The following is a 24611-nucleotide window of genomic DNA, read 5'->3' as shown; positions in this document are numbered from 1 at the left end:
CTTCCACTGTATACCGCTCATCCCGATACATGGTCGCGGTGTCCTGGAGCCTATACCAGGAGACTTTGGGAATGAGGTTGGTTATACCCCGTACAGGGTTGATACAGGGTCACAGGGTGCTTAAGCCTATCCCTGGAGATTCAGGCTTTGGGAATAAGGCAATACCATGTATAAGGTCAAGAGGTCCTTGAGCATATCTCAGAAAACTTCGGGCATAAGACAAGATAGACCCTGTACATGTTGCCAATCCATCGCAGTGCACACTTACACTAAAGGCAATCTGGGAACACCAATTAATCTAATATACATGTCCTTGTACTGTGGGAGGAAACCAGAGTACTCAGAGGAAGCTCATCAAGCACAGGGAGAACTTGCAAACTCCACGCACACAGACCGGAGGCAGGAATCGAACCCTCGACCCTGGAGGTGCAAGGCCACAGCGATAACCACTACACCTAAATATTTGAATGGGACAGCAGTTTAAAAGATCACATGACTTGGCGTAAATTTCCAATTTTTTCAGCTTCGTACAGTGCTGGAAGACATGAACATGTAACATGTAATTTGTCCAAATTATGTGTATTTTGTATATGTGTTTTACTTCAGGAATATGTAAAAATAACTGAACCGATTAACACACAAACATACACACAAACACACTGTTCAACAACCATTTACCAATTGTACAGTACATGCCAAGCTGTAATTAATTCTTTTGCACAATATTTGTTATTTGCACAAAAACTATTTGTTTATCTTCACTCACTGTTACTGTACCTACAAGAAAATGTTTACAGTTTCTCATCCCACTACCTCAACTCAATACCACGGAGGACTTAGATAGTTTTCTGTTCATTTATAATGTTAATCTGTTTTCCCTCCGCTAGTCAGCTAATTAGGTTTCTTAGTTAGCTAGTTAGTTTTTTCATTTATGTTGTGTGTAGCATCATGGTCCTTGAGGGACGGCTTTTCGTTTCACTGTGTACTAAACTGTAGGTGGTTGAAATGACAATAAAAAGCCCACTTGACTTAACTTAAAACTGCCTAAATCTTAGAACTGAATACATCTTTAAAGACATGTAGCCTGGTGCCATGGTACTGCCCTACATCTCTCGGTGCCCCCCGTGTGTCTGAGTAAAATGGTACGCTCCTAAACGAGGTCAGTAAAGCGCATAGAGTAGTTATGCGTACAGATGACTATACAAGCGAGAAAATACTGATAGTCTGGAGGTTTATTCACCTAACTAGCTCATCTTTATGGACAGTGCAGTAAGTGTTAATGTGCAGAATGCACACTGGTTGTAATCCCGCTGCTGTCCTGACGCTGTGAATGCGCTGCCGGGTGAAGCGCCGCACCGGAGCGCAGACTGACAACAGCGGTGAGAAGGAAAGGAAGAAAGAAACGGGCGCATCTGACAACAACTTAGACACTGAGGTTAATTGATTATTTAAGCGTCTATCCTCAGCTCTTTCTGGCAGAACTGAGCAAGCGGGATTGGAAAGCCGATTCTCGCTGGAGATGATGCGGAATTCGGCGGTTGCGCAAAGCCGCAACGAAGGACACAGGCCGAGCGGAGGGGAGCGCAGGAGGATGCTTATTCCCTGCCAGGGTGAGCAGCACACACCTTCTCTCACTGCATGCACTTACAGTATCACTATCACTCACTGTCTACAATCTCTTACTCTGTACTGTTTAAACAATACCTTATATAATGTTGTGTCAGCTTCATGTCGTTTAATCAACCTCCAGAATAAACATGATTTATTTCCTTAAAATTGTCAACCTGACGTCAAGGGACTTCCGGTTAAAAGGTAGCATACCTGTGCAGGACAATTACTCCTACTGACATGTTAAATAATAAGACATTTCTATATTAAATCAGGATTACTGTCTGCATGCCAGATGTCTCTCTATTCCATATATATGTGCACAACAACTGCAGCCAAATACCGATATTCTGCTTTTCTAGGAAGTCTTTATTCAGTTTATGGTACAGTTATATTCTTGTATTCTAAGTTACACTGTATTTATGTTTCCAGGTAAAATATATGCATTACCAGTATAAATAGTAAGGGTTTTTTTTTACAAAAAAAAAAAAAAAAAAAAATTTTCGGGAAAGAAAAAAAAATTTTGTTCTGGGTTCGAATCTCATTGCCGGTCTGTATGAGTAAAGTTGGGATGTTCTCCCAGTGCTGTGTGGGTTTCCTCCAGATCCCCCAGATCCTCCAAAGCCATATAGTGTTGGTTGACTAGTGTTTCCAAATTCCCTGAAATGTTTAATTGGGTGTGTGGGTATGTATGCACCTGTGCCATGTGGTGGGTTGTCATCCCATCCAGGCTGAGCTTCTTGGGATAGGCTTGACCACACACAGGATAAATGGTATGTTTTAATACAAGAACATTTAAGCACTGGAATTATGAGATATGAGAGAAACGTAACTTTAAATTGAAATCATTTGAGTCTAAGATGATTTTTAAAACAAATAATAATAAATATATATATATATTGGCACAAAATTGGGACAAAATTATTGGCACTTTTTAAAATTGTATTATTTAACTTGTGGGAAATTACAGAATACAAAAATGAAATTAAACTAAAGTATTTTTGCCTTTATATAGCAGGGCAAAAGTTTTTTTTCCCTCCAAAAACAAATGTCCTTACTGTTATGAATGGTGAAATATCTATGCTATTGGGAAAGAGATTAGGCTAAGGCCTCAAATGTTGTAGGAACCATGTTAGGATGCATATCATTATGTGCTTCATAAAGTAGCGAGTAACTTTTGATAAAACTTTGACTACCTTCACCATGAAGTTATAGCCGAGTTTCTGTTGGATCTTATGGTAAATCAATAATCAATGCATCCAAATTCACCCCACAATGACCACAAAAAAAAAATCACATTTTTGACCTAAACTTAAGTTATAAAAATAGGGCAAACTTGTCTCTGTATTTTCTCTTAAGCATGAGAGAGAAAGACTGTGGACTGATGAAAGGTCTCATATTCCTTTATTTATATTCATCTAGGTTATAAAGCATTATAGAAGACTAAATGCTGTTATACTGTATCACCAAAGGCAGGGTGCCCAGAATTGTGACATGTTTTTGCTTAAAAAAATAATGTTCATAAGGTGTGTTATGCTAATTGGGCATGAGGATGCCTTTTTTTCTAACTCTCAAATTAGTAACATGTCTATCTCATCCTGGCATTAAATGTGTTCCTCACATACGTCATCAGTTTCATGGCTTGTTCCCATGTTTTGGTTAGATTCCAAATCAGTCAGCTTATGAGGAAGCCTGTTGAAACACGCAGGCCATGAAAACCACGTAAAAACAAACCACAACAAACAAGCAAGGTTATTTCACGGTCAGCACAACAGTCTAGTGCCTCAGAGCTCTCTGTTTCTCACTTACATCGGAGTCAGAAGTTGGTAATTAATTTTTTATAACCGTGTGCTTTTTTTTCTTTAAAGAAAATGGTAAAAAGAGAGAGTTGATAGAGAAGAACTAGTCTAGCATAAGTGATACCAAGAATAAATTTGTTTCACAGAGCTTTCAGAATATAAAATGTCCATATGAACAGAAGAATGAAGAAGCATGACTTGTATAATGAATAATAAATGGAAAAGTGCATTTGTTGGCAAACTAATGTGGTATGGAAGGAATAAAACAATGATGTTAAACAAAAATAATCTACTTTATTGTGGTAGCCGCCTCGTTGAGTTTTGTTTCTTACATAATCTGCATGGGCATAAAAGTTTTTTCTTTATTTTTTTAAAGTTAGTTGGTCAGAAACAGGGCAGCTGGTGGGTTGTGTAGCCATCAGCAGACACTCACGCCACATTTGCTGTTGGGCCAGACTCCATGCTCGTGACTGATTGTTGCTGTTAGTATATGGCACCCTTTAATCATCACACCCAGTAATGATTTTGTCAGCATGCAGAATCCAACTTATCCCTGCTGAAAATGTACACTTCAGCACACATCTTTTTAGCCAGTTCATAATAATATTCAGTTACTTGTCAGCACAGTGAAATAACCCAATTGGGAAACTAGGGTCAGAGCTTAGGATTAGGCAGCTTACAGCACGCATGGAGCAGATAGGGTTAAGGACTTTGCGCAAGGGCTCAACAGTGGCAACTTGGCAGTGCTGGAGCTCGAACTCCCAACCTTTCGATCAGTAACCCAGTAACCTACAGCCTTAACTGATTGAGCCACCACTGCAATATGTGTATATGTTTGTATATATGTGTGTGTATATACTGTACAGTACACTGATTAGCCAGAACATTAAAATACTGTTAGCTCCTCTCCTGCCTCCGGAGCAACTCAGGCCCCTTCGGGACTTGTCTCTCTCTCTCTCTCTCTCTCTATACTGTTATAATCACTATAAAATCGGCACCTAGGTGCCGATTTAGTTTGTATTGTGATTTTCTTAGTAACAGAATTTTATAAATGTCCGAATACACAGCCATTTTGTTTAAACATTTTTTTCCAAACAATACTCACCACCAATCTCATACAGGATACTGTGCTACCTGCCAATAAGCTAATAGTTCAGAGTGTACCACCTGTAGGATTATAGGGGATCCTATAGATAGATAGATTGATACATACATACATACATACAGTACAATAAGATAGATGGATAGATGAATCATGTTTTGACATCATCCATTCTGATGTGTGATTCATGCCAACTGATTCATGCAGTCAGTTAGTGAATTGAATTAAAGGGTCAGCTCAGAGTACAGTAAGAAGGTCACAAAAACATGCATTAATCAGAGTTTTAAAGGTCATTGAGTGGTTTCAGTCCTCTTAAACTGAGAATGAAAAAGATGAAGCTATTGTAAATATAAGACATTTATATATAAAATTCAGAAACACCACATAGTGGCTTCTGGATTCAGAGGGCCGCAATTCCGCAGACAGAATCAGTTTGCTGTAATCTGTAATCAGAGTGTACTTGTACAGCTTAATTAAAATGATTGTGTTAGACAGTCAGTTTCCCTGTACTGTCTAGTAGAGTTAACTAGAACTTAAACACTTGTGTATAAAAGGATGAATGGAAAAGAGAAAATCAAATGTATGTAATATATATATTTTTAATTATACGGATTACATATTAATGTTGCAGACGATTGTCAAGCCTTAAGATTCAATAAATCTTAAATGCACCAAAAATACTTTCCTAATTTCAGCTGAGAATGGACACTTGTTTTTTTTCCCTTTCTTTTCTGATGCCACATTCCCAGCTGGCTATTGTGGCTCACACAAAGGTAGATAATACACATACATAAAGCCTGTGATCTCTATAATCCCTCAAGGTGCTTGCACAGTGTTCCAGAACCTGACTTATGCTTTTAGAAAAGGTCACAACCGTGTTTGGTAAAAGAACATCTAATCTTTAACACCGTCATCCTCCATAAGGGTATTCAGCAGTCTGGCAACAACAAGACTGCAGCAACAGACTGTTTAGGAGTCTGTTTAGGCGTGTGTGTGTAAGATGTGTGAAGACGTGGAGGTGTTGGGCAGGCGTATTAAATACCAAAAAACTTTAGCAATTTCAAAGTTTCTCTGTTATATAACACTTGATAAAGCATTTAACGATAAACAGTGAAATGGGTCTGGAGAGATGAGGAAAAATGGTAAGTGCCACAAAGCCCGATAAAAAGAGAGGAAGAGTGTGTAACATTTAGGAAAAAACAAGTGTATCTTACATAAAATGTGGAATTAAAACATAAATATATAACAGATAGGCTGCATTATAAAAGCTGCAGTACAGTATATCAACTCAGTGGCAGACCTCAATAAAGATATTGTTACAAGTTAGTCTGAGTGTAAGTGGGTGAGAGACAGAGATAGATCTTAATACCATTAATCCACCCTTCTGTTGCCCACACTGTAGGCCACAGATACTGCAGAATCTTGTTAACCGAACACATGTACACCACACCTGTGCTGAAATGATGAAATCATGTGCAAACGTTAGCACTTATAAACCACTTCTAGATGCTAATAGAACAATGCTAAAAGTAACATATGCAATAAAAGGGCCAGGGGTAGCTCAGTGTCTAAGGCATAGAAAGTGCCCGGTTTAAACCCTGCCACCACCAAGTTATTACATTTGGGCCCTTGAGCAAGGCCCTTAACCCTCAAGCTCTGATGAACAAAAAATAAAATAAAATTCTAAGTTGCTCTGAATGAGGGTGTCTGCCAAATGTCATAATGTAAATTATACAGTATATATTGTATACTGTAGTCCCTTATGTATTAAATACTGATAAGAGTTATAAAGCATACAAAAGGTGTCAATGCACCAAAATTTGGTCTGGTAGTCAATCTCACTTGTTATCCAGCATAAAAAGGAACACGAACCATGCTAAGGAGCATTAATTTTGTCTATTATTCCCCTTGTTATTAGTTCTGTATGATGATCAGAGCAGATGCTGTTTGTGAGTGGAAGTGAGTGCTGGTGTTCAGCACCTGGTCTGAGCTCAGTCTTTTATCAAAATCTCTTGTAATCTTATTAAAGCCTCTTTGAGGTTCATGTCAGGAGAAATTCCTAGCTTCCCCATCAGGAATCGCATCCCAAATGTACCCTTTAAGTACTTATTTATCATTCATCACATGAATCAATGTGCTGCTATCATTAAATTGCAATTAAAGGGTATCCTTCTAGTATAATATTCTTTGATTCAGACATCACATGATTTCTCGTTTCTCTTGTGATTAATAAACGATTTCTGTATTAAAGAGATTGCTGTACTGTGAAAGAGAATTTTAAAGTCAGTCATGTTACAACAGTGAGGAAATGTCCATGTAATGCACACAGTGAAATACTGCACATGATAATATGTTGTTTGACCCAATTTAGCTTCAATTACAGCAGCACAATGCGGTGGCGAATTCATAGTTGAAAATGATTCCTCATGCTCCCAGAACCACTTTTTTACAATTTGTGTTTTTAAATACAGCCCCGTTATTACGGAAGAAAAATCCATTGATGTGATAACCTGGTCATTCAGTGCATTCAGTTCATCAGCTAACTGCAATTTTTGCCTGTCTCAAACCACATAACCTGCTCCTAAGTCCAGTCTTTGTTTTTTGTTTTTTGGGGGGGTTTTTTTGGCCAGGAAGGGTATGTTGAAAAATCCACTTAGAATAACTTGCGTGGTACTGCTCATTATTAACAGATGATCTTAAGCAGCTTCCAAGATTTATTTTGTAAGGAAATTCTCAGCAGACATTTTTATTTTAGGCTTCTCTCCTCTTTCATTGACCACCTGCTCTATTTTTACATTGCTGCATTTTACTTTGCTTCATTACCCACAGTGCCATTTGTCTAAATGATGGTGCAGGTGCGAATTAAACTTTGCTTCATATTAAATGATGCAGCGGTATTTCAGTCTGTTTGGCTCTCTCACCTTCTCATTTGTACACTTAGCTCAAGCAAATATGGTTCCAAAGCTTCAGTGGGGCAAAAAAGTATTTAGTCAGCCACCAATTGTGCAAGTTCTCCCATGTTTTCCACCATATTTTGCAAATAAATTCTTTAAAAATCCTACAATGTGATTTTCTGAAAGTTTTTTTTTTCTTATTTTGTCTCTTATGGTTAAGGTATACACCTATGATGAAATTACAGTCCTCTCTCATCTTTTTAAGTGAGAGAACTTACACAATTGGTGGCTGACTAAATACTTTTTTGCCCCACTGTATAACCTTTATGTTAATATCACTGTATGGGAAAAAAGAGCCACTGCTAAACATGACCATTAATAAAACTACTTCTGTAATAGGATTAGAGTTAAAAGATTTTTGGAAGGAAATGAATTGTCCTGTCCAACATGATTAGCCCATCTTTGGAATCGACACCAGTAGATCACAAAGCAGTTGGCTGAGTAACAAATGATATGTATTGGGCCACATAGAGCTGAGTAATAGACATAACCGCAGTGTCCTTTGTGCTCCAGAAGATTTAGAACCAATAAAGGCAGCAAACAAGCTGTTCACAGTGGCTCGGTGTACAGTATGTACTAAAAATGAACATGTCTGCATAAGCCTTATAAAGAAGAGGGAGACATTTTAGATGAGAGATGATATATTATGAACAAATTACATAAAACTCCCTCTGGTCCTCTGCTTTGAGTCCTTTGCATTTTTTAAAATATTTTTTTTACAGAAAATTTCCATTAGTTTTTTTTAGTTCTCCTTTTTCTCCCCCTACTCTCTCTCTCTCTCTTTCTCTCTTTCTTTCTATCTCTCCCTCCCTCCCTCTCCTGCTTTTTTTTTCATTCATGTTCTCAGTCCATTTTTATCCCACACAAATTTTCCACCCACCTCTTTTACCGCCCAGGATTCTTCTCGCTGGCAGCGTTCCTAGTTTGCCCACACACACTTACACACAGAGTAGCAAATTCTGCTGTTCACAGTACGACAGAGGAAGCGACTAGCTTTATCGCACCACGTCAGGCTATTTTGAGGTTGCTTGGAACGGAAGCAATGTTCTGACGTTGGTCTCAATAAAGGCAAATTTGCTCATCTTTCCTGTCTGGAATCTGTGCATAAAATTTATTTTAAGCCCTTTTAAAAAGAAATGGATCATCATAAATAGAAAGCTCTTAAATGCTTGGTAAATATGTATGGTAAAAAAACATGTTTAATAGTATATCTAAGAGCATTACCACATGTACCATGTGATGAGAACTCAAAGGTTTGGGACTAAACAGCCGTGTGGCCATAATAACACCGCTTGTTAGTGAGGCTAATCAGAAAAAAATACACTTAAATTTGCTACAGATCATAAAGGTTGGACTTTGGAGCGATGGAAAAAGGTCATGTGATCTGGTGAGTCCAGAATGATGGATTTGTCAGGATAAGAAACGCATGAAGCAATGCACTCATCATGCCTAGTGGCCACTGGAGGCAGTGTTATGATCTGGGGTCGCTTCAGTGGGTCAGCTCTAGGCTTAGCGATGTTACGTGGCAATAAAATGAAGTCAGCAACCTGAATGTAAATGTACTGAATGAAAAGGGCATCACATCAATCATTTTTTTTTTCCTTTGGTGGCACAGTCATATTAAATTATTCAAAAGTGTAAAAGTGTACCTGTGGGAGCACAAGGAATAATATTCACACATGAATTCGCCACCACATTCAAACCTAAAATCTTGGAGTGTGCTTTTTTTTTTAATTGAATTCTGTGATTGAGGGTGGGACAAATAGTGATTGTGAAAAATACTGTATCTCACTTTTGGATCTTCACTGGGTGACTCTCGGCTATTTTTAAACAGTGGCTTTTTTATCACCCTCAGATGCAGTTTTCACTTACTCAGGGCTCTTAAATGGTTAACCTTCATTCCAGTCTCAGCCACTGTACTTGGTAGTTTTGTAAGTTGATTCATGACCTTGACATGGTTTGTCATGTGTGTCAATGGCCGATTTTTGCAAGGTTTAGCAATTATAGAACAAAAAATTAAACTGGTGTTTTATTTGGGACCATTAAAAAAATGTGATTGTTGCATGAGCTCTAGTTTTATTTGTACATTCATAAACTATCATGCACTTGCACGTTTCATGCTTGACACAAGTGTGGGTTGCCACATCATACTGCCAAATTTCTCCACTGCAGTGCTGAAATCCTGCCAACGTCAATCAAATCCAGCCTAAATAGTAACATCTGTACTCAAACTCATTCTGTAGCCAAATTATACACACGCACATACTTTGTTTCACTATCATTAACCTTTTTTTATTACCAGGAAAATAAAAAAGAATCTATTGTTCCTAGGAACAAGGTCGTCAGCACTTTCAGAAATCAAAACTGTGAGCTTTATGATCTGTTGTACACTTAGTACTTTGTAACTGCTCAGGAGTAACCCTTGCGCTCAGTAGGGCTTCCCTTAACAGTCCGTCTTCTTTTTTTGCGATGAATAAAAAGGGACTGACTTGTTGAGGTCTTGTCTTATAGACTGACTTGGCACATATCCATTGCTACACAGTTAAATTCTTTCTTCACATATCCCAGAGTGCGCAGCCACGATACCATTCCTCTGGAGCAGACAGAATTAAGCACATTGTTCAAGGTGGAGCTGGGGTTTGAGCCAACCACCTTCTGATCAGTAAACCTGAACCTTATCCCTCTGAGCTACCACTGCCCTTGTGTAGTTTATGCTTGGGTGGTTTAATGCAGTTGTGATATCCAGACTCTATGTTATTTAGAAATAATTTACCTTCCTACTGTATGTAAATGTCTGCCTGATCTTTTTTTGTTGGGGATTTTTTTCCCCGATTTTCTCCCTAATTTAGTCATGTCCAATGCCTCCCCGTCACTAGTGGGCTTCCACATTAAGGCTATTACCACTCAGCCGGGAGGGCCGAAGACTATCATGTGTTTCCTCACGCACTGTTAGGGGGGGCGTAACACACTCGGAGGACAGCGCTAACCACGCGTTTCACGTGCGCGAGCTCACAGACGCCCCTGATTGGCTGTAGAGCCGTGATTAATGTGGGAGCACTAAGTAACTCTTATCCCTCCCCTCTAAGAGAGCTCGGCCAATCAGCTCTCTCGAGGCCTCCGTTTACGAGAGGTTACAGCATCACCCGGGAATCGAACCAGCGATGCCACTGCGCCACGGAGGCCCCGTCTACCTAATCTTTAAATTCTCCTGAATTCTTCCCAGTCGACAGTTCCACCCCTTTCCTAACAACCGTTTTAATATCCATTCCGTATTTTTGGTTCTGAAAATGTGAGCTAGTTTAGTACTCTAGGGGTTAAGAATAAATCTAAGTACATTGTGTCCTTGTACGTATTTTTCACCTGTCACTTTCTCAACCTGGGGGTGAATACGTATGTAAGGACCAGTCACAAATTTTCTTTGAAATAATTGCTGACCAGTACTTTAGGCATTCACTGTGCAATTGTATGTCAACCCTTTTTTCCATGAGTATACACAGTAAATCATTATTTAATGCCATAGGCTGGAACAATACACTATGACACACTCTATGTTCAGTGTACAGCCAAATTAGTCAGGAACTGACCTCTTTCCAGGAACAATCAAGTATGCTCACAATCAACCCATCGAACTCGTACTACTATGATCAGTTCAGCCAGCACGTAACTCAGAAGAACATTTTGTACTGTAGGTGGTTTGTCTCATGGCCTGGTCATGCTGGGGGAGGATGAGTAAGGCAGTCGTGAGTGTAAAGAGCCCACGGATAGTCGGGTAGGAGGAAACAGCTTGCCGAGGTGGAGCAGGTGGCATAGATCTCACAATACAGAATCACGCCGCGCGCAAATGCCACACCTGTCACGCACACAGACGACTGAAAGGCGTACACACGTGAGCAGGGCTGCAGTGTGCGCTTGCATTCTGAATGAGTTTACTGTCACATGGTCAGGTCTGAAAAACACACAAATACAGACTATTTAAGCATCTAAGGATGAAGGGAAAGGCAAAATTAATGGCTGACAATAGAATGGCAAAGGATACTGAGATAAAAAAAAAAGAGTGAGTAGACTAGAAAGAGTCTGTGAGAGAAATCTCTTAGCAGTTGTAGACGAGGTTATCGATTTCTAGAGGGTAGGGGCGTAAATGGAGCACTGGCTGAACCAAAATCCACTTCATCTTCTTCACTGCTTTTGCTTTCAGCCAAATTGATCTGGTGTTGTGTGTTCACGCCAGTGTGTGTGCCAGTGTTGCTCTTCGGGGGAAAGAAGTGGGTCTGTTTTATATCTATTTAAATAATTAAAGAAATAAAAGATGCCTCTGTTATGTTATAGGAAATATTTTGCTGACATGGTTTGGCTGAACCTGTCACTGAGAGGGAAGGGTTCCTGCTGGCAGGTTTGAAAAAGTATTGAGAAATTTTATTTACTTAAGTGAAAGTACAGATCATGTCTCAAAATTATACTTAGTTAAAAAGAGAATAAGTAAAAGTAAAATAAGGAAATTACTTTTAAATGTAATCAAGTATTTAAAAGAAAAAAAAATTAAATCTTAAAAAAAATATGATGTCAAGCTTTTTGAAGCATCATGCAAAAGTACAATATGTGTATGAGAGAGAGAGCGGGAGAGAGAGAGGGCATAAGTCAAAGAGATCTGCACTGTTAGGTTTTATTAGATTTTTTTTTTTAAAGAAGTAAACATGATTTTAGGAATATTTAAAGATATGACTGCATGGGTAAAAATATAGCATTTTCATAGCTAAAGATATCAGGATGAGGCCAGGAAGGACAGGAAGGAGACAGTAGCAGTATAGCAGTAAAGGCGTTACAGGACAGAGGGGACAGTAGGTCGTCTCATCTCACCCAAACACTGAGAACTGGGTTGCATGAGTAGGTGATGTGACAGAAAGACAGTCCCATACAGTGGTATTTGAAAACAAGTCTACAATACACAATGTGTGCCATTGTCCTAACTCTTACTTTTTTTCCTCTCGCAATGATTCACATTTCAGTTCTTATTATAGAAGTAACTGATTTCATCGAGACTGCGATGATGACTGGGCTCTTTAGAATCTGCAGAATGCACTTTGAGTCAGTATTCGGAACACAATGAAGTGACATCAGTCTGAAGTGCATCACTTCGAAAAGTAAAACTACATTGTTTTTTACACATTCGTATTATGTACATTTGACTTATTGACTTCTCAGCATTGTATTTAACTTTACTCCTCTTATTGTTTTGCATGTTGTACTTAAGATTACACCTAAACCCTTTTTAGGAGAAACGCTGGTGCGTTTTACATTCAAATTTCAGTAGATACTGCCAGATCACAAGCGGGATATATAATTACGGGTGGACATACATTGGTGACGCTTAATTTCCATGAAAGTATTTGCCATTAATTAGGCATTTGCGTCAACATATCATTTCACTTTTTCCTATTTTATTTTATTTTTTTGCTTGAGTCACGACATGTTCCACAATCTATTGTTTTGTCCAGTTGTTTATGAACCTAGCCTCTTTGCCCCATCTGTGTTATGGAAGATTTCTATTTTTCCACTGTTACTGCCACAGGCAGCACGGTGGCGTAGTGGTCAGCGCTGTCACCTTGCACCTACAGGTTCTGGGTTCGATCTCAGGTCTGTGTTCATGGAGTTTGCATGTCCTCCCTGTGCTTGGTGGGATTCCTCCGGGTACTCTAGTTTCCTCACACGGACCAAAGACTAGGTTGATTAATGTTCCCAAATCACCTGTAATGTGTGAGTATGTGTGTATGAGTGTGTGCCCTGCGATGGATAAGTCTCCTGGGATAGGCTCCAGACCCTTGTGATCTTGTAAACAGGATAAAGCAGTATAGACGATGAGTGAGTGTTAAAGCCACTTTAGTGCTAAAACACAAGCTATAACTCAAAATATAATAGTATCAAAAGAAAACTCGATAGTCAGGATTTTATTGCTTTAATAAAAGCCAAAATAAGCAAACCCCATGGAAATTAGAGAACAAGCAAAGAGCAGATTGAAAAGCAGTTCAGTACACCCTCCTTATAAACTGTTAACCAAAGAATGATGTTATTCACAAAATTGCATTTTGATCACCATTTACCATACCTAACGCATGCATGTTAATTGTCAAGCCAGGACTTAAATATAATTAAATTACTTGTGAATGTCAGCATAAAATCGATTGACATTTAAGACGTCATGCACAGTGATGGACTTTCTAGCCGCAGTAAAACTTTTGAACGGTGCAAACGTTTTTAAGGAGGACTTATATCTATGAATCCCCAATCCTGGCCGGGGTGACTCAAACTTGCAGAAGAGACCCATTTGACGGTAGGAACGGTTGCGACCACCCTTCGCACACCCTTCGAATTCACCTACCACACATTCACACAAAATGATTAGCAAATGTTTGGGATGTGAAAGGAGTTCCTTGGAGGCCAAAGCAGACAGACTGATAATGTCTAAAAATTCTTACCTTGGTGGTATCCAAGCCCTAGGATACCAACAATAACTTGGATAAGTGAAGTAGTGTAGCAGAGAATCATATAGGGAAATATTTAACTCTTATAACTGTGATCTGTTATCCTGCCCAATCAAAAGTCCCAGCTTGACTCGAACGCCCCTCGTATATTCATATTAGGGTGGCATTTAGACTGTCACGCACATGAATTTTTATTTCATTCTGAGGAGAGTCTCATGTTGCAAAATGCCAGACTGAGTGAGCATGTGATGCTGGTTCAGATTGAACTATGAATGTGTAAGGATGTATGATTGTGACTTTGCGAGTGTAGGTGTTTGTATGCGGGTGAATCATGGCTTCGCTTCTGTCTGTTTGTCTGCCAGGGTGTTAAACGGAAACACCAAAACGAGACACACAAACCACAGGGAGATGGCACCCTTCGGATTGGCTGCCAGGCTGTTGCTATGGGAGGATAGACTGCCCTCCCATTGGTCACTTCAGGCAGCCGAGGACACTGCTACGTGGTTGTTATGGCAATAGACAGGAAGTTGGAGATTGTTATCGTTGGGAGATTGAATGTACAGGACGTGCCACAGCGCTGAGGATCAAACTGCGGCACTCTGTTTAAGAGAACAACAATAAGTAACACCGCTGCTCTGTGTGAGCCGAACAGCGATACAACAGTCCCCAGAGGAGAGATTATTGTGATAGGCAGGCATGTTCAGGGAATGAGCAAGCAAGAGATGTTAAGACAGAAGGAGGGGAAATAAAAAGGTAAATTTTAACAGAGGGAGAAGAATCAGAGGATTTGGAGCTGGTGAGAGAGAAAATACAAAATTAAAGGGCCTGAGGGGGAGACAGAAAAACTGAATTTAAAACAGAGAAAGGAATATATGGAGAAATAATGAATGATTAAGATTGAGGGGGAAAAGATACAAAAAGATGAATATGTTTATCTCAGCACCTCTTAAGTCTTTATAATGAATTTATTTTAGTATATGGATGGGTGGATGGATGTTCGAATAGGGAGATACATGAATGGGAGATGTTTTTATAGATGAATATTGGATAATTGAAAATAATGAGGAAAGGGATAGATGGATGGATGGATGGATTTGTAGAAACGTGGATATGGATGGATAGATGAAAACATGAATCGGTGGACATGTAGAGGGATACAGTATGTGGAAAGATGGATTGAGGGATGGTGATGAGAGTATAGAGAGAAAAGGAGTAGTAAATGAAGTGGAAAAGGAAATGTCAGGGGAAATAATCAGTGAGAAAATGGCAGAAAGATAAAGATTTGAGCTGATGTCAGGATAAAATATGTTGTGATGATGGTTGATGAAGCCATGGATAGATAAAAGAATTGACAAATATACATAAATTGGAGTTTTTGGGTTGGAATGGGAATGAGAAATTGGATGGATGGATAGCTGGAAAGGAGGATGGACTAAGAAAAATACAAGTAAAATACAAATATGTATGGAAAATACAAGATACAGTATAGTATATGGATAAAGGTAGAGGTAGAATAGGTGCCTAGATAATAATAATAATAATAATAATAATGCATTTTATTTTTTATAGGCGCCATCCAGATCAAATAATAATAAATTAAACAATAAAACAAGATAACATTGATAACGGATATAACATTGTACAACAGAAATAAGAGAAAATTAAATGAAAAGAGGCAGTGTCATAATTTAAGACTTTAAAAAACAAATGGTGATTCAGAAGGAGGTTTAAATTGAGATTTAAGACATTTATGATTTGAGATTTGAGTGCAGCCTTACATGATGTAGAATAAGCAATGGATGGATGGATGGCCAGAGACAAATAAATGGGATCATGTAGAATAAGCGATAGATGGATGGTTGGGTGGAGGGAGGGATGGATGGATAGCCAGAGATATATAAACGGGAGATGTTTTGATAGACTGGATGTATAGCCAGGGAAATATTAGATGGATGAATGGATGGATGGATGGATGAAAAGAAAACTGAATGGAGAGACGGATGGGTGTAGAGGGTGAAATTGTCTACCTTTTTACAGCACTCTGTAGCTCCTATCTCAGTCATAGTGTGCTAAAACTCACCAATAACTTTAATATCTGTGGTTGGTATGAAAACGCACCTGATATAAGCAAGTGGTTGGTACTTTTGTGGCCTCAAAAAGGAAATTCTGTAATTTATTTTAGCTATATGAAAAAAATCTTTGTTTTGAAATTAGTAGTACATTTTCCACAGAAAATAAAACGAATAAGCTAGATCCGGGTTATTGTAATGCAGAAAGTATTGCGCTGTATCTGTTCTATAATTTTTACACAACATCACAGAACTTGATGAATTAAAAACTTAAAATGTCCTGACTTTGATTCATATTTCTAGGCTGACTCACTGTTTAGCATGTAGGCGTGTTCGTATTAATCACATTTAAAAATAAGAAACAGATCTCAGTGATCTGCTTGAAGGCTCTTACTGATATATGAGAGGATGAACAGATGATTACATCATGTCTGAACGAGCAGAGTGGAGAATCATGGGGAACTGAACAGAACGGCAGGAGAACTGCATCTCTCTTTTTTAAGGATGTGTTTTTCTTGGGTTCATATGATATTTAGTAGTGTGCAAGGTAGGACTGAAAGGAATAAGGCTCTGAGACAGATGGCATAATGTTTCTTTGTGTTTTACAGTCTGCAGTATTGCATTTCTTTTTCCATGGTGTATTTTTTAGCTCATAGTGTTTTTTGATGGTTTTGTATTTCCAGGTAGATCCATGTGGACAGGAGGTGTTCCATAATCACAAAGCCCCTCCCCTTCCCTTACCCATTCCCCTCCTTGGATCCTGCCATTGGTGGTGCTTTTCACCTATCACACCTTGGTCACCATGACGTCCTCTCTGCAGACGTTGGCCTTTAAACTGGCTCCGCCTCCGCGAGAAGTCGGTCCGGAGCCATTGGACCCTTGCGATTTAGGAACGGAGCGTCGGTATGAGGTGGTACCCTCCGTTGTCTGCTCCATGTGCTGCCTGTTCGGCATCATCTACTGCTTCTTCGGTATGTACCATGTTTATTTGAATATGTTACTGCTAGTCTATTACATTACATGTAATAATATGCATTGTGAAATTAAATAGATCACAGTGTAGACATCATGAGGAGAGATGTTTAACAATATTCGTGAACAGGTTTAAGTAGTTTCATCAGTGTAACCTTTAACCTCAGAGCAAAATTAGCCTTTAATCAGGCTATTTTCATATCTGTCTGTGGGAACTATAAACACTGCCATTCACAAGCACCATTTACAGGTGTTGTAAGCATATCACTGACCTCGCTCCAAATGATTTCCAAATGTTTCTTCCATTAAAGGTGTTCCCGGGAGGTCAGCATATTACAGTAGATATGTCGCCCCATTTCTCTAAGATAGGTTGTTTAAAATGGAAGCAAAAGTGATACAAAAATAAATGTGGGAAAGACTTAGAGACGAAAGCGAATGGGAGACGACCTGGTTATTTTTTTTTTAATAAAACAGACCCAGAGAATCAATAAAAATGTAAATAAAATTTAAAAAATGTCATTCTTTTCTGTGTGGTCTGGTACCAAATCATCCATGGCCCGGTATCCCGCCATGGCTCGGAGGTTGGGGGCACTAATGTAGAGGAAAAAAGTTTTTACTCTCATAACTGTGTTCTGTCATCCTGCACAATCAGAAGTCTCGTTTTGACTTGAACGCCCTTGTGTTTGTGCAGTTAATCAGTTTTGTGCCTTCTGCAAAGCTGAAATACTAAAATCTTATCTTCATAAATCCTATCTAAGATTCCTGCACAGTAGCTTTTTATACCACCCTCTATTTGCCCATGAAAGGCCATCAAGTAGTATAATTTTATTTCTGTAGAGATGAAGCTCAGTCTGTCTCTCAGATGCTCGCAGATGGGTGAGTGATAAAAGCGTAGACATGCTAATGAGATCAGAAGAGTCACAAGATAACACTAGTGAGCCATTTTTGAACTGTGAAGTCAGCACAGCTGGTAGATATTCGTCTTCCCACCAACGCCCGTCCTCTTCTTTCGCATGACTCATTTAGCTCTCATTTAGCTTTCATTTAGCTCGTCCTCCACATCACACAACTTCTCTCTCACTTTCCCTGTCTTAGTGTCTGCCTGTATCCCACTATCGCTTTTGACAGTGTTCGGGTCGTCACCAGACACTTTGAAGTAGTGCCTCATTGTTTTAACCTGTTTCAATAACTTTGAGTTCTCTGCAGTTATTCCCACGACGTGTGGCGATGTTAAACTGGTACAGCTGTCTAAATGTCAAGAAACTGCAAATTCAAGTCCCTCAAACAAGCATATCTAATTTTCATAGGGAAAGATGGAGTTCCTTTGTCTTCTATTGATCTAAGTATTTCTAGAAAATATATTTTAATAGCACTTGATTTACAAACTCTATATACAAATGTTTGTGGACACCTGACCATGACATCCACATGTCATCTTTCATCAAATGGCCCAAACATTTCCCAGCATAATACTTACCTGGCAGAGGTATCACCATGATCAAGAAGATGGTTCGCCCAAGGCGAGGCTTAGCTATTGCACTCGGGCTGTGCTGACCTGCGGGAATCTCGACTGCATATTTTTAACAGTGGGGGGATTGTGTGGGGATTGGGGGATACGCTTTCCCCTGACACTGTGGGGAGTCGGTGGTGGCTCAGTGTGTTAAGGCTCTCAGTTACTGATGGGAAGGTCTGCGGTTCAAGCCCCAGGTAGCCACTGTTGAATATATTGAGGAAGGCCCTTAACCCTGTCTGCTCCAAGGGTGGCAAACTGTATATCAGCTGACCCTGTGCTCTGACCTCAGCCTACTAACAAAAAGCTGGGGATTGCAAAGAACAAAGAATTTCATTATCATTTCATAAAGGCTGAACTTAAAAATGTGATTTGCCATGGTTGAAATGGGAAATCTCAAAAATCCTGCACAGAGCCCTGACCTCAATCCCAATGACCATGGAAAGCTCATTGTGCACCAGGCCTTCTCTGTAACTGACCCCTCACTGTTGCTTTCATGACTGAATGATCACAACTTACCAGCAAAGATGTAATGTTGGATGTTCAATAAGCAGGGTTTGATGTGATGATCAGATGTTTTAAAATTTTTGGCCATTTAGTGTACCATTTCAGGTGGCTCAGTGGTTAGCAGTGTCCATTGCACCTCCAGTTTTCTTCCATAGTCCAAAAACATGCAGATTAGGCTTATTGCCATTCCCAAATCGTGCCCTAAGTCTCTTGGGATAGGCTCCAGGCCCCCTGTGATTCTGTACACAGCATAAAGCAACATAGACAATAAGTGGGTGAGTGCATCATACCTTAAATGATCCTTAAGTTCAGTACCAGCCATGTTGTTCTGCTTTAGCTAATAATTTAGGATGGACTTTAAATAGCTAGCAGTTGAGTGACCTAATAAATGAACCTCTTTCTTTCACAGGCTACCGCTGTTTCAAGGCTGTGCTCTTCCTGACAGGCTTAATGTTCGGCTCTGTGGTGGTCTTCCTGTTGTGCTATAAGGAGCGAGTACTGGACACACAGCTGAGCGCTGAGGCAAGCGCGGGCATCGGATTGGGCATCGGCACACTGTGCGGTCTGGTCACCATGCTGGTGCGCAGCGTTGGTCTCTTTATGGTCGGCCTGCTGCTGGGTCTGTTGGCAGGCATTGGCACTCTGGTGGGCATGGAGGAGCTGTCGTCAGCGCCGCCACGCTCGGTGTGGGTGCCGCTCGGGGTGCTTCTGGGCCTGGGAATGCTCTTTGCTGTCCTGACGCTGCAGTGGCAACGCTTCTTCACCACTTTATCTACAGCAGCATTCGGAGCAGCAGTCATTGCTGTGGCAGCCGATTACTTTGTGGAGCTGTTCGCATTGGTGCGCTACATCTATGAGCGGGTGAAGGCTGTTCCTGCTCGCTCAGAATGTTGGGTGACGTGGGCAGTGCTTGGAGCCTGGCCTGCCCTCGCCCTGCTGGGAGCACTCGTTCAGTGGCGTGTGACAGCTGAGGGATATTCTCACACTAAAGGTGAGGATAGAGAGAATTGGAACAAAACAATGTCTATTTATCGTAGAAATAATCATACAAGGGGCCTCAGAGTGGCTCCCCCTACCATCTGAAGATTGCGAGTTCGATTCCTGGGTGATGCTGTAACCTATCGTGGCTGGAGGTCTAGAGAGAGCTGATTGGCTGAGGTCTCTCAGAGGGGTGGGATAAGAGGTACTTAGTGCTCCCACATTAATCACGGCTCTACAGGTAATCAGGGGCGCCTGTGAGCTCACGCAAGCGGAAGGAGCGGATAGCGCTGACCTCTGAGTGGGTTACGCTGCCCCCAATGGTGTGTAAGCGGGCAGTTCGAAAAGATGCGGTCGGTTGGCGTCTCGTGGTTTGGAGGAAACACGTGATAGTCTTCGGCCCTCCCGACTGAGTGGTAGTAGTAGCCTTAATGTGGAAGTCCCCTAGTGACGGGGAGGAATTGGACACGACTAAATTAGGGAGAAAATCGGGGAAAATAAAATAGGGGAGTAAAAACAAATGATAAAAATAAATAAATAACCATACGGACTTGACCTATGATTCGTTTAGGGTGTTTTCTCACTTGATCTGTTTCAGATCCTTGACTCTAGTTTTTGTGCATATTTTTGTGTGTATGTGAACAAATAACCCCAGACCCCTTTTAAACAGACCGACAGGGGTAGGTCACTTTAAGAACTTAGACTAACCAAACAATCTTTGTTTTAAGGATTCTGTCTTTCTTTTGCTACCCTGTTTACTGTATAAATCACATCTCGAGGCGGATTGGCTCTGCCAGAACTGAACAGATAATTAAATAAAAAACCTGGAAAAGTATCATCCGGTTCATCGACCCTTGATTTCTGCATGAGCTTGCAAAGAGTGTTGTGCAGAATATGGTGTCAGTAGCATGGATCCCTGGACACAACCAGTCTTGTGTTTACAGTAAATTTCACGCTGGTGGTGGTGGTGTAATGGTTTGTTTACTTACTAAACATTGAGCCCATTAATACCAACCGTGCATCATTTTAATGCCACAGTCATCATATAACGGCTACTTCAAATACATACAAGTCATCTCGAGTCATCACCGTGAACATGACAGGGAGTTCGATTGATTTTAGTGCCATTTTCAGATCCCTCAATCTACTGTAATAGAGCGCCTCAAAGCAGTGCTTCCAACAGCTTGTGCTTCCAGGACCTTGTGGAATCCTTGGAAAGTGCTGTTAAGCAGTTAAGCTGGTTTTGGAACAAAGATATTTCTACATGCATTTTGTACTTGCACAGACAAATTTCTGGTGCATGCAGTGATTAGTCATGAAATATTGAAGAGCTCAAATTGATTTTCCCACAAACTGTAGGCCAACCAGCTTTATTGTTTTCAGTCCTTTTATCTCTAAAACTCAGCACCATTATAGGCAAAGGGTTGGGCTTAATGTGTTCGGCAAGATTTAGATGAAGTGTGCAAAATGTCACGGCTGAAAACAAACCTAAACCTGAATTATTTCACTTAAAGATTTGTGCTTGTTTGTTTATTATAGCCGTCTTTGCAATGAATGTATGTGTGTGTGTGTGTGTGTGTGTGTGTGTGTCCATTTTTAAGAATGCACGATTTAGGCTGTCTGGATGAATGAGTGTACTGGAGTGTGTTGAGTGTGACTGTGTGGGCAGTGTGTGGCAGATGGCTCAGTCTATCAGTGTGCTCTAAGATATAGCTCCAGCAGGGGTTTCAGTGTGTGTGTGTGTGTGTGTGTTGTAAGACACATAGTAAAAACTGAAGCCAAGCTAAGCATTTAGCAAATGTGTTTCTTTTTTACACTACATGCAAGTTAAACCCTGTGGTGTGTCTCCGCCGTTTGTTTGTTTTTTTTACCTTTTTTTCATGTGTCAGTGATGATAAGTCGTCAGCAGCGGCGAGTGCAGCTCATGCGGATCCGGCAGAAGGAAGAAAGGAGAGAGTGCAGCAGGAAGAAGAGGAGAAAGCAGCAGTCGCAACACCACACACACTCAGGCAAAGCCATGCACCCTGAACCACCGTACCGCAGGAAACCCCAGCCCGTCCGACGCTATGACGGAGACGTGCTCTCTCCGGTGGGAAACACAACAAACACACATTTAACACACATTTATCTGTACTTATCCACACCTACTGAACACTATCTATATGGTCAGTGGTGAACTGTTTAAAGAACAGCAGACCGAAATTGTGCACACAAAAGATATGGAAAGCATCTCTAGTTGCTCCTGTGACCAACAACTAATCACTTTATGCGTGTTTACTGTCTAATATTTTTTCAAGGGTAATACGATTACAGGTATAGTGTAAATTACATACTCATTAAAATGAAAATAGTCCAATAAAATGATTTCCACTTGCTTGTGATCTCCGATACATTCTTTCGATACATGACTAATCAGATGATAAGATGAAACCAGGGTTGGACCTGGCTGTGTGATTTAACCTTTCAATTAAATTAATTGAATCGATCAGTCAGTTTTTAAATTAGAATCAAGTCCCATTATTAAGGTGAACTTTCAAATGTTATTAAACCCTCAAACTTGAAGGTGCAAGACCACAGCGCCACCGATTGCACAGCATTTCCGTGCTTATTAGGCACTTGTTAATACTCAAATCCAATCTACTATATTTGCTCCGCAACATTTTTCTTCAGACTACACACTCCAGAGCATTGGTCTGAGAAATCTTTTAAGTTTGTCATTTTAGTGTGTCATATCTAATTCAAACTGTAATTAGACAATCTCAGTTTAAAAGTAGCTCAGTAGTGTATTGCTTTTTTGCTTACCGCTGAAATCACAGATCCATTTTACACACACACAGAAAATGAATGGTCACTTCGTCATTGTCTAAGATAACCATGCACCTAAATTGTGTTTAGGGTTTTTTCGTATAAAACACACAAACTCGTACCTAGTTGTGACTTGTCTTTTCACCGATGTAATCAGACTCTCACTTTCTGCTCCCTGTCTTCCAGAGCTACATCCAGAGTTTCCGAGAGCGGCAAGGGGAAGGGTGTGCGTATCCTGGTGCCCGGCTCTCCGGCACACACACAGCTGTGGACATTGACTACGACTGCGGGTCCACGGTCCCCCTCACCTCCGGGGCTGGACCTAACCCTCGAGTGTGACGACACACACTCTGAGGCATTCATCTCACTGTCCTAGTGCTGTCTCGGGCCCATCTGTGTGCGCGCACGGCTGTAAGAACGGTATAGACAATGAGCCGGGGTCGGGGGGAAGCTGCAGGCATGAGCATGTTGCTTAAGGAGTGAATTCAAGACTTGCACGCACCTAGACATAACCATACACACTCTCATCCATGCATACGCACACTACTGCTGAACACGTGCCCGAGCCCGAGCCCTTGTCAGTCACACTTGGGATTACGAGCTGAAGAATCAACCGAGGTCCGGCTCTGTCACACTGTCGTTGTTTTTGTTGTTTTAAACATAACGTCAGTGTGATAAAGCGGCACAGCGAACCTCTATAACCATTTCCTGTATGTCCTGCATTACTGCAATGATAAAAATTCTCTCTTGGTGCTGAAAAGATCCTTCTTCTCATCCGTGGATTCTATCGTTTACATCTGCATCGTCATATTTCACTTTTTTCATAACGAACTGTTACCAAATAGCTGTGCAGGAGGGGGATTGCCTTGAGGCTCCAGTGGGAGGCTGTTTCAGGAGAATCTGCTCCTTGGTCTTGTTTTAACAAGGCTGCAGGGGAACGAGCCATATTACAGCAGACTCTCTGGTGCGGTCTGAGCGTGTGGGTTTTTTAATTTAATTTATTTCTTTTTTCCTTGTGATGGTGACAGGAAAACAAGCGGTAAAACGATACTCAGGGACGGCTGGAACACTGCGATCTGTTGAAATTAATGGCAATAGTGGTAGTAGCACTAGCTGTTGGAGTTCGGAGAATGAAACACGGAGCTCTCTTTTTTTTTTTTCATAGTTGTATTTTTGGACATCCCCAGAGCCGTTTGGCATCAGCGAATCCCTTGTGAAATCCTGTCGCTCATTGCTGTGCTTTTTGCCGTGCCGTTTTGAAGTGTAGTGATGATGCTGATGCCATCTATTAACATCTGTGGTGTTGTCATGAACAAGATTTTTGATCATCTGTGTGCTTGATCGAAGCGTGCTCTTCCGGGGTATCTGTTAATCTTTCTCTTTTTCTTTCTCTATTGTTTTTTTGTCCTACTTGAAAATTACAGTCGAGTCGCTGCATTTCCGTTTTGTACATACTGTAGAATGCACATTTACTGTTTAATTTGTCTTTATTATTTATTTGACTTACTTTTAGTGTTTTTTTATTAATGTGACGCTGAGTCACGACAGGCATATTATTTATTCCACAGCTTATTTATTTTGCATCCGAGACATGCTTACACACATTCCCCTCCTCTGACAGCAGAGTTTGCTCGAAAAAAAACAACAACGAGCGAACGTTTCTCATCAGGACATGCACCTTACAATCTAATGTTATTCTTATTGTAATTATTATAAAGCATGTATTTGTATGAACCTGAATATTACGATAAAGTATGTGATTCCAACATGTGGGATGTGAGATGTTTTTCTTGGATACTTCTTTTTTTGAATACTACTTTGAACACACACA

At 40.4% G+C, this 24611-nt stretch overlaps 1 protein-coding gene and 1 non-coding gene across 2 annotated transcripts; both read left to right on the top strand.

Moving 5' to 3' along the window:
* Positions 1-1180: 1180 nt before the first annotated feature.
* tmem198b (transmembrane protein 198b) lies at positions 1181-24578 on the top strand. Its single transcript, XM_053498515.1, has 5 exons — positions 1181-1610; positions 16692-16979; positions 19407-19988; positions 21865-22064; positions 22967-24578. The coding sequence occupies exons 2-5, from the start codon at positions 16811-16813 to the stop codon at positions 23117-23119; spliced, it is 1104 nt and encodes a 367-aa protein (XP_053354490.1). The 5' UTR covers positions 1181-1610; positions 16692-16810; the 3' UTR covers positions 23120-24578.
* LOC128527286 (U1 spliceosomal RNA) lies at positions 18450-18608 on the top strand. Its single transcript, XR_008360866.1, has one exon. It is a non-coding gene; the product is annotated as a U1 spliceosomal RNA (small nuclear RNA).
* Positions 24579-24611: the final 33 nt, after the last annotated feature.

Source organism: Clarias gariepinus, chromosome 6 (assembly GCF_024256425.1).
Source record: "Clarias gariepinus isolate MV-2021 ecotype Netherlands chromosome 6, CGAR_prim_01v2, whole genome shotgun sequence".
NCBI lineage: Eukaryota > Metazoa > Chordata > Actinopteri > Siluriformes > Clariidae > Clarias > Clarias gariepinus.
This window is presented reverse-complemented; position numbering and strand designations above follow the sequence as displayed.